This window comes from Sinocyclocheilus grahami, unplaced genomic scaffold, assembly GCF_001515645.1.
Source record: "Sinocyclocheilus grahami isolate Dianchi unplaced genomic scaffold, SAMN03320097.WGS_v1.1 scaffold686.1, whole genome shotgun sequence".
Classification (NCBI taxonomy): Eukaryota; Metazoa; Chordata; class Actinopteri; order Cypriniformes; family Cyprinidae; genus Sinocyclocheilus; species Sinocyclocheilus grahami.
In genome coordinates, this window is record NW_015505865.1 from 118,211 (window position 1) to 129,873 (window position 11,663).

The 11,663-nt window shown below is 38.5% G+C and overlaps 1 protein-coding gene across 1 annotated transcript in view; it reads left to right on the forward strand.

Moving 5' to 3' along the window:
- Positions 1 to 11,663, forward strand: part of LOC107559453 (fibroblast growth factor receptor 1-A-like) — a 45,902-nt gene that overhangs the window by 18,258 nt on the left and 15,981 nt on the right. Inside the window, exons 3-6 of the mRNA XM_016243284.1 lie at positions 4,383 to 4,640; positions 4,718 to 4,801; positions 5,227 to 5,399; positions 8,981 to 9,104. Of these exons, the coding sequence (XP_016098770.1) occupies positions 4,383 to 4,640; positions 4,718 to 4,801; positions 5,227 to 5,399; positions 8,981 to 9,104 (639 nt within the window). The remainder of the gene's footprint in view (positions 1 to 4,382; positions 4,641 to 4,717; positions 4,802 to 5,226; positions 5,400 to 8,980; positions 9,105 to 11,663) is intronic.

Consider the following 11,663-nt stretch of genomic DNA (forward strand, 5'->3'; position numbering starts at 1 on the left):
TATTTTTTTTTCCCCCCCCCCCCCCCCCCCCAAACTGGTCGTCAGAAACGACGGGTGGGCTCAGATGGTGGTGTCTGAGGCAGTGCCCCCGACCTTGCATCCCATAATCAAATTTCAGCTCCATCTCAGAATTGGCCTGACAATTGGCCCTTGACTAATTCAAACACAGATTTGATTTAGGAGTGACTGAGGTGGGATCTTTGATAGACGGTTGAAGGTGTTTTTGCTCATCTGTAGGATGCCAGAGACTAATGTTCTGGGGCTCGATTACCATTTTTCTTTAGATGAAAGTTAGGAAGATAAATTCCATGATGTTCATAAGAACAGTACAGTTCTTAAAGGTCACATATTTTACACCTTTCTGGAGTTTTATTTTAAGTCTTGATGTCCTTAAGAATATATATTTGCGGTATAAGTACCAAAAACCATCTCAATATATTTTTACAGCTCCTCTCTCAGGAGCTCTGCAGAGAACAGGTCGATTTTGGCCTGTCTAATTAATATTCATGAGCCTCTCTTCTGATTGGCCTGTTGTTTTCTGAGTCACAGCGCTAGCTAGAGGCAGGAAAACAAAGGGGAAGCTGGAGGCGGCCCATTCAAACCAGAGCAGATTCGGCTACATAAGGAGCTTAAAATATCATCTTGTTGTGATGTTGGGTGCCAGAATCGACGTAATAAAGCCTCAAATTGAAATTTGATCGCATATCTACTGCCACTGCCAGACAAAAAAAACGACGAGAGCTGTGGTTAAACACAATAAAACGAGCAGACTGGACAGAAAGGATCATCAAAAATGCTCGCGTTTGCAGCGCACACTTCTTATCAGAAAAGGTTCAATGAAGTATTGTCTTTTGTTGTTATGGGCGCGTCCACAGATTTCTTGCCATATGTCTATGTTTCTTGCATTTCACGACTATGTAGTGTATGAAATTATGTCTGTGTGCATGTGTATAAAACAACAAACTGACGATTTATATATAATCATTTGTAATTGTATTTACATTGTTGTGATTAATTGTGGCTGGAACAATAATGTAGCTGTAAAAATAGTTGCCTGCTGAAATTTAAATGTATATACATGTCGACCGATCTAGTTTCATGGTTAAAGTTAACCTTTTCGACATGTTTCCGTGTTGTTGTTGCTCAGCAATAGCATGGACGCGATGTTGTCGGGGGGGTTGGCAAAAGGAGAGTGGGACGGTGGGCGGTGCTCGGGGTGGTGACTGAAGGCGGTGACTGTGTAGTTCTGACGTCAACTTTTTACGGAAGTCACAACAGTTCGTGGACTGTCAGTTTTGTAACTTATATGGTAGTTAAATAGCCCCTAGACCTCAGTTATCGTTAAAAAAGCCATGAAATTTCAGTTTTGACAATATGGGACCTTTAAAAAAATAAGTTCTCAAATGTTTTCCTAAGGAAACCTGATTGTATGGTGGTTCTTGTTGAAAGCTCGCTGATCAGCTAAATGTAAAACACCTCAAGGCCGTCTTTTTGCACTTTCTGCAGATTGCATAAAAATATGAAGCACACAACATATATTTTGATAGGAGTGCCTGTCCCAAGATGGAAAGGTTTATTGCATTTATTTGTGAGATTCCTATTTGACTCGTTTCGGTAGAGTTGTTACTGGATTGCAAATTCAGCAAAAACTCACATCAAGCATAATCATGACTAGAGATGCACGAAACTTAATTTCTCTGCCGATACCGATATGCTAACCGATGGAACCCTATCATTTGGCACATTACTATAGTATTAAGGGTTAAAATTAACAACACCGCTATTATATTCCACTGCTATTTATTTTCAGATATCATAGCTACACTCAACTAAAAATATGTCTTTACAGCTCATTTGCACTTAGTCTTCCAGATTTATTCAAGCATACATATATAGTTATAAGTTAAAAAAAAGCTCCTCTTTAGTGTTGTTTTATAGCTAACTAATGAACTGTGAACAGTGGATTAACTTACTTTGCGGAGGTAAATGCCACGTTAAAGGGTTAGTTCACCTAATAGCTTGTGTTTTACTTACCCTCGAAGCATCCTAGGTGTATATGACTTTCTTCTTTCAGACGAATCCAGTCGGAGTTATATTAAAAATTGTCCTGGCTATTCCAAGCTCTATCATTGCAGTCAGCGAGTGTTGCAGTTGAACAGTTCACAAGTTGTCAAATAAAGCGCGCGCATTCATAATAAAACGTGCCGCGGACGGCTCCGGGGGATGAATAAAGGCCCCCTGTATGAGTTTTTGTAAGAAAAATATCCATATTTCAAACGTAATAAACACTTTTCTCTCACTTCCGCTGACTTTCATACTCTGAAACGGATGACGTAAGACGCGCAACGTTGCGTGATTAGTGACGAATGCGGAGAGAGAACAAAACAAAACGCCGGTCACAAATTAGAAGTACAAACCGAAGATTTGCAAAGAAAAATGTCTGAGGATTTCGATATAAACCAAGAAGAGACTGGTTTTCCTTTGCTAAAGTAAGGAAACTTTGCTTCCTTTGCTCCTATTAAACAAACTCGTGAGACTAGCATATATCAGAGGCGTGCGCGCTGCACATACGTCATACGCCTTCCGCTGGAACGAATCCGCGTATGACCGATAACGGAAGGGAGAGAAAAGTGTTTATTACGTTTGAAATATGGATGTTTTTCTTACAAAAACTCATGGATTTGCTACAGGGGGCCTTTATTCATCCCTCGAAGCAGTCTGCGGCAGGTTTTATTATGAATGCGCAAGCTTTATTTGACGACTTGTGGACTGTTCAACTGCAACACCCGCTGACTGCAATGACAGCTTAGAATAGCCAGGACAATTTTTAATATAACTCCCGACTGGATTCATCTGAATGAAGAAACTCATATACACCTAGGTTGTTTCAAGGGTAAGTAAAACACAAGCTAATTTTCATTTTTGGGTGAACTAACCCTTTAAGTGACATACTGTTCACAATCTGTTTTATAGGCATCTTTCCGCATTTGAAACTGATTGAGCGATTACATTAGACATGATACATTTCAGTAAGCTATACTGTATCTTTGAACATACCTTCTGATGTTTTTTCATGTTTATTTTGCGCATATAACTTACAGTGGAACAGACTGCTGCTTGAACTGAGGTGCAGATCTGGCAACCCTGGCTTGAATTAGGGGTGATTCATAGGGTCAAATAAAGCCTGCTTTAATGTCGCTATTTTTAACTGTTAATGCGTTTTGTCACATTAATTTCGACAGCCCTAAATTCAACAGAGAGATTTTCTTCACACACCGTATGAGATGCAGTCTGACACATTTTTCCACCGCCTTTTGATTGACAGGATATAATCAGCCCTGATCATCGGCTGATTTTGAACAATCTGCCGATGGCCGATAGTGAAGCATTATTGGCCGATACATCGGTCAATCTCTAATCATGATCAGTCATTGTTTACATTATCAATGATTAGTGTCACTTCAGAGTACTTGTGCACATCCCTAGTTATAGTGATACATATTGTTTGACTAGTGTAATGCTTAATATTTAAAACAACCTAGTGAATTTTAAATATCTTGCGTTTGGAGATTTAAGAAAATTTGGAGGTTATTTTAACTTTAGCATAGGAACTTTGGGGTTGTTTATGGTGATTTTTAGGATTTTTTTTTTAGGTCTTGTCTTTAGAACAATCTTAAAGGGGTCATATGATGCTGCTAAAAAGAACATTATTTTGTGTATTTGGTGTAATGAAATTTGTTTATGCGGTTTAAAGTTCAAAAAACACATTATTTTCCACATACTGTACATTATTGTTTCTCCTCTATGCCCCGCCTTTTTGAAACGCGTCGATTTTTACAAAGCTCATCGGTCTGAAAAAGCGAGGTGTGCTGTGATTGGCCAGCTATCCAGTGTGTTGTGATTGGCCGAATACCTCAAGCGTGTGACGGAAATGTTACGCCCCTCACATACTGTTGATGCCGTGTCCAGCCGGAGCGAAAGAAAAGAGCATTCTTAAGAAACGTTTCTGAGAATATGAAATATTCTTAACTTTATTTTTAAGTTAGAAAATGATAAGCAAATAGCAAAATTTCATTCTTAAGAATATGTCACGAATCTTGCCCCTGGATTCAGTAACAGATCAAATAAATGCTATAATTTAAATAAAATTCAAATGTCTACTGTATAGCAAGTGTGCATGGAGACTAAATGGAATTGCTGTATTAGTGTATATAGAAGCATTCAGTTTATAAAAAGAAAATTGATTTATTTAACTAGGACAGTTAATTTAGTGCAATTATTTAAACTTTTTTTTTTAATTGGTGCACAAATTATGCCCCAGATCTCTATTAAATGTCCCTAATTATTTTATTAAGCCTAACAAATTTGCATCCTGTTCTTAGTGTTAGCCCTGGTCGAGCTGACGCCGTACACTTTGTATCCGGGGGACAAACTGGAGCTGAGCTGTAAAGGTATCGAGGAGATACAGGAAGTGACCTGGACTAAGGACCACGTTCCCCTGGTTGACGGAGAGCACACCCGCCTGCGCAACCATCAGATGGAGATTGAAACAGTAGAGCCGGCCGACTCTGGTCTGTATGCTTGCTTTGCTCAGGGACCCAACAGCAACCATACAGATTACTTCAATGTCAACGTTACAGGTGAGAAATTATGATTTTGGTTGATTTTCATATTGTTTACAACAAAACATTTAACCTACATTTTTGTTCTCGATCAGATGGATTGGCTTCCTCAGAAGACGATGAAGAAGATGAGTCTTCCTCAGAGGAGGCCAAGCTATCAAGTGACCAGAAACTGCTTCGTGAGTCGCCCTCCTCTCTTAGTCAATCTCTGTGCTCCAAACTCTGACTCAAAGAGCTGCAAATGTCAATAACAGTATCAGTTCCTCAAGAAATTGTTAGGATTTTACTTTAAAGCAGGAATTATAACAGGAAATAGTGCATGTTTTTGTCTTATAAACCACAGCCGTCTTGTGGAATGTGCCTTTGTTCATTAGACTCAAAGTCTTTATTTCTTTTGATGGATTATTCTTTGAGTCCCAAGGGCATTATCAAGCAAGGCAAAAGGAGCGAAACCAGCAGCCATTACCCAAATCTCGCACACGTTGAGCTGCCACTTTAGATTACTGTTTTAAATAGTCATGGCCTTGGTATTGTTCACATTGGTTTTGAATGACCAATCTAACTTTCTCAATATTATTTTATGTGCTTTCTGTCTGTCGTTCAGCAATGGCACCTGTCTGGGCTCAGCCTGATCAGATGGAGAAGAAGCTCCACGCTGTGCCCGCCAGCAAAACCGTTAAATTCCGTTGTCGGGCAAATGGTAACCCTACACCAACACTCAAATGGCTCAAGAACAGCAAAGAGTTTAAGAAAGACCAGCGAATAGGAGGCTATAAGGTGAGGGCACTACACTACAACCCATTAAAATCATGAAACATACAACATCTTGGTTACCTAACTCCAGTTCAGCAACTCTGGTTTGGGGGTTAAAAGGGCACTCCGCCCTCAACAGATAGGTCTTCCAGACACCTCACTGTAGCATGACAGAGGCTGAATAGCCATGCCTGGAAGGCAGACACTGGAGCCATGGGTTTCTGGTGGAGGTGGCCTACTCTTGCTTGGCTGTCCTCATTTTACACAACTGGTTGTGCTCCGACAGATAAGAATAAACTCTGTCCTTTTACTCATTTGACCATGTTGATCGGGAATGCCAACAGACCCAATGTAACAAAACATTTAAATTGATTCCGTAGCAAAGTGTCATTAGTAGTGGTGCTTTGTTTGAGTTTCAGCCTCACTTCACTTGTTTCACACTTGTGAAATGTGTAGTTCAGCCCAAAGTTGTTCTAGTTATGCACAATAATGTTTTAATTTAAAATTAATTCATTTTGGAATTTATTTTTCCAAGTACTATATTGTTGTGGAACATAAAAATATAATTTTCTTCATGCATCTGTTGTCCATATGAAAATATTTTTTACCTTTGCCAAGCTCTAAAAAGGACCAAAAACAAAAAGTTGTTCAAAGAACTTAAATAGATATTTCACCAAAATTGAATGAAAATAAACTAAATCCAGAAGAACTGTGGCGACGTCTCCAAGATGCATGAAGAAACCTACCTGCAAAGTTACAGTACTGTGAAAGGTTTTGGGCACTTGATTAAAATGCTGTAAAGTGAGGATGCCTTTGAAAAATAATGTCATAAATAGATTTTAGTTATCAATTAACTGCTATTAACTAAATCAAATCAATATTTGGTGTGACCACCCTTTGCGTTTAAAAAAGCTTGGTACACCTGTGCATAGAGTTTCAGGTAGTTTTGCAGGAAGGTTTCTTCAAGTGTCTTAGAGTCATTGCCATAGTCTTCTGGATTTAGTCTCAGTTCAGTCTGTCTTTGTGTGGAGCACTGGCTATTGTCAGACTCCTTGTGCATACAAAAATCTCACTGGGTTATTATAATTAATGGCAAAAGTAATGTTTGGAAATGTAAATTGACACACTACAGCAAAAGATAGGAATAACTGGCTTAAAACCATTTTTTGTTGGTGAAAATTCTAATGGCCTAAGACTTCTGCACAGTAATGTAAATATTGATCAATGCACAAACCTAGAGCACATCAAATATGGTCAACCTCATTGGCTCTCGTGCATCAAGCAATCACAGTTGAGCTTCCGTTTGATAGCCTTAAGGCCTGTTCAACACCAAGAAAGCTAACTATAAAGTTAACAATAATGATAACTATTTTAGCATCCACACCCAATGCACAGTAACTGATTATTATAAGCTTGTGCTGCAGTTTTGTCGTTTAAATGCCCTTTTTAACGTTTCTGTCACTTTAAATGCTCAGGATCTTTAAAGGGATAGTTCACAAAAATTAAATGTTTATCTGCTTACCCCCAGGGCATCCAAGATGTAGGTGACTTTGTTTCTTCAGTAGAACACAAACAAAGATTTTTAACACAAACCGTTGCAGTCTGTCAGTCTGATAATAAAGGTGAATGGGAATCACGGCTTTGAGAGTAAAAAAAAACATACACAAACAAAACCAAATTAAACCCTGCAACTCGTGACGATACATTGATGTGTAAAGACACAAATGATCGGTCTGTGCAAGAAACTGAATAGTATTTATATCGTTTTTTTACCTCTGATTCACGCAATGTCCGAACTGTCCTGAGCGGCGACACGTCCTCCTGAGTGCGTTCTCAACAGCAGGCACCTGAGGCGTCTTCTTCTTGCTTTAAGGCGGAGACCTTAAAGATCGCAAACTTATAAGTGCATTACCGCCACCTATCTCTCAAATGGACCATTGACACTCCCAATTGAGATTGTAGATAGAGTGTCAATGGTCCATTTGAGACATAGGTGATTTTATTTATTTACCTATAAAATAAACTGTGTAAAGATTTTTGTGAAAATTCTTAATTTCTCTTAAAAATAACAGAATTCTGGGTTAGAAAATCAACATGAGTAAACGAGTAAATAATGACGAAATCTTAATTTTGGGGTTGAAATATTTCTTTAATTACATTTTTCTTTCTTCATTCTACTCTCTTTTACATGAACATTCAAGTGATATTTTCTGCAGTTTTCTGTTTGTGTCATTGTAGACCTGTAGTGTCTGTGTTTCTCATCAAGGTGTTCTCCAGCTGGGAGACATTAGTCCTCTTCCTCTCCTTACCGCATACACACTTTACCATCTGGAGTGTGTTTGAGGCCACTGCAATGCATATACACATGCACGCACACACAGTAAACGTGCATCAGCATGGTTTATAAAAACATTTGAATATACTGTAACTCAGCAAAATGCTCTCTTTTTAATTTTAATTTTTAATTTATATTTTTTAACCGAGCCAAATCCTAGCGATAGTAATGCATACATAGATTCATCCAAACGTGCCTTTGAGCTCCAGGAGCGTGAGGGGCTTCCGTTAAGGGGCCCTGCAGCTTTTCATAGCAACCTCCCCCGACACTCTTCCCAGTCTCTCGTGGTTTCTTTTGTTTAACAAGAGTCTGGCACAGACTTGTTCATTCACATTAAGTGACTGTGAAAAGGAAGTCAGGCAGACTGTGAGTGTAGCAGCTCACATCTGGGGTTCTGTAGGCCCAAAAGCCGTAACCTCTTAATAATTTTGCACAGCCTAAATCTCATTCAATCAAGAAGAGCTGTTACGGCAGAGAACACTTGCTGTGTTTGCTGGATCTTTATAGGTTTAGTTCACCCGAATATGAAAATCCTGTCATAATTTGCTCAACCTCATGTCATTCCAAACCCATATTACATTTCATATTTCTGTGAAACACATAATGAGATAGTGGTCAAGGATAAAAAAAGCAATATTAAGTACCATAACATTACACTTCTGTGCTTCTGAAGCCACATTTAACTGCATGACAAACATTCACAAATAACAAAAATGTTGTGAATATCTGCCATGAATAATATAATGTACTTAAAGTGCATAAGTATATTGCAAATATTTTAATAAAAGTATATATTTATTGAAACTCTGCTGGTTTGTAGAGGTCCATGTTGCTTAGCAAACATATGTTTTTTAATAGACTGAAGTTTGATGTTTTCTGGCAGTTCATAGGGCTTTTGGCTTGAGAATAGGCCTGTATTAGTGGACATGGAGTGGCCCATTTCCCACTCTCCACCAGGAAACACACTGTTCTCCATGGCTCTGATCTCGTGCCTGACTGATGTTAAACTGACCTGATGGGGATTTGCTGCCAACTCACTCTCAAACTTCCTCAGCCTTTCACTGAAATTATCTTAAAAGACAATCAGCACTCTAATGCATCTTGAAGTTTTCTGCTTTTACATTGGGCTGCAAGATTTTGTCTATAGAAGCCTATAATTGAAGAGTTTTACTTACTTACTTACTTTTTTTCTAAATAGTTCCTACAATATGCAATAACTTTAATTGCATTTAGGTCTACACTTTTTTCACCTTTTGATTTTATTGCGCAGGTTCGAGAGCGCATGTGGACCATCATAATGGAGTCGGTGGTACCGTCAGACAAAGGCAACTACACCTGCCTGGTGGAAAACAAATACGGCAGCATCAATCACACCTACCAGCTGGACGTAGTCGGTCAGTCATGGTTCTTTTTTCGTCTTACCTCAACATTTTGAAATTTGGTTTAATTTAAATGTCATTTTCCCCCCAAGTTCAAAATGTTTTGTCGTCGTTCTTTGGATGAGCAAATTGTGTTGGCCTTCCCTTCCCCACTAGCTCAGCTGCAGTGATTTATTGCTAAACCTCTGATTAAATCGATTCACTTTTTTTAGCAAAGCACAGGAGATGGCAAATGATTCCCAAGGGAGGGTCGCAGAATCACTGCAATGTATACTCGAGTCAATCAGATGCAAATGGGCTAATGCTTTGGCGCAGTATCATTAATGGTTACCATTACTTCTCTGAAATGAACCGAAATAACGGGTGGCTTTACACTTTGCGTGTGAGTGTCTGTGTACTTGTCAAGGACAGGCACGTGGACTCCATTGATGGTGCGTGTTAAATGATCCATTGCAAATATAAAGTGTTTACTTGATGCCATGGATGAGTTAGAGACGTGGTTAGTGGTTTAAGATGAGATCAGAATATTTGGAATAAAGTAATTTAAACACTGATTGGCTAACGTGGATTTGATTGATGCCTTCACTAAGTAGCAAATAAATCAGTGCTACACCCATGAAGATGGAGCTCGCTGTGACATCATTTGCACCATCCATACACATTCATGAGAAGACTGTTTGAATTTGGCATGGAGAAGACACTCACGCAGAAGACACTCACACATTTCTTCCATTTGTGCCAAGTCCTCTTGGGAAGGTCCTACTTAGGAGTTAAGTGGTTGAAATTGGGATGTGGTTTTGATCAAAATGCAATGGATGCATTGGGCACGTTCATTTTTCTTTTCTCCTAGTACCACAAAATGAAGAGCAAAGTGTGCATGTTAGGGGTGTAGTTGATGCTGAATGTATTATTCTTGTGCAGCCACGGAGATTGAGAAATGTAGTTGTTTTTAGATTTCGAATATCAGATTTGCATACAGATTTGCATACCAACTACAACAAGATGCCCAAACCAGGACCTGCGGGCCATAATTGGCCCCTGATGACCTTTGATTTGGCCTGCCATGCCATACCATAAGAGGAGGAAATGTACGGGAAAAACATGCAATTGAAGCATATCTTCATTTCTAATTTCTTTTGTTTTAACTTTTTTTCTGTGTTTTTCGTTTAAATGTAGAGAAAATAAGTTCATTTGATTGCAAAATGTACATTTTAATATAATACAGGTGCATCTCAATAAATTAGAATGTCATGGAAAAGTTCATTTATTTCAGTAATTCAACTCAAATTGTGAAACTCGTGTATTAAATAAATTCAATGCACACAGACTGAAGTAGTTTAAGTCTTTGGTTCTTTTAATTGTGAGGATTTTGTGTTTACTTGATGCCATGGATGAGTTAGAGACGTGGTTAGTGGTTTAAGATGAGATCAGAATATTTGGAATAAAGTAATTTAAACACTGATTGGCTAACGTGGATTTGATTGATGCCTTCACTAAGTAGCAAATAAATCAGTGCTACACCCATGAAGATGGAGCTCGCTGTGACATCATTTGCACCATCCATACACATTCATGAGAAGACTGTTTGAATTTGGCATGGAGAAGACACTCACGCAGAAGACACTCACACATTTCTTCCATTTGTGCCAAGTCCTCTTGGGAAGGTCCTACTTAGGAGTTAAGTGGTTGAAATTGGGATGTGGTTTTGATCAAAATGCAATGGATGCATTGGGCACGTTAATTTTTCTTTTCTCCTAGTACCACAAAATGAAGAGCAAAGTGTGCATGTTAGGGGTGTATTTGATGCTGAATGTATTATTCTTGTGCAGCCACGGAGATTGAGAAATGTAGTTGTTTTTAGATTTCGAATATCAGATTTGCATACAGATTTGCATACCAACTACAACAAGATGCCCAAACCAGGACCTGCGGGCCATAATTGGCCCCTGATGACCTTTGATTTGGCCTGCCATGCCATACCATAAGAGGAGGAAATGTACGGGAAAAACATGCAATTGAAGCATATCTTCATTTCTAATTTCTTTTGTTTTAACTTTTTTTCTGTGTTTTTCGTTTAAATGTAGAGAAAATAAGTTCATTTGATTGCAAAATGTACATTTTAATATAATACAGGTGCATCTCAATAAATTAGAATGTCATGGAAAAGTTCATTTATTTCAGTAATTCAACTCAAATTGTGAAACTCGTGTATTAAATAAATTCAATACACACAGACTGAAGTAGTTTAAGTCTTTGGTTCTTTTAATTGTGATGATTTTGGCTCACATTTAACAAAAACCCACCAATTCACTATCTCAACAAATTAGAATACTTCATAAGACCAATAAAAAAAACATTTTTAGTGAATTGTTGGCCTTCTGGAAAGTATGTTCATTTACTGTACATGTACTCAATACTTGGTAGGGGCACAATTCGGCGTGGCATGGAGGTGATCAGTTTGTGGCACTGCTGAGGTGGTATGGAAGTCCAGGTGTCTTTGACAGTGGCCTTCAGCTCATCTGCATTTTTTGGTCTCTTGTTTCTCATTTTCCTCTTGACAATACCCCATAGAGA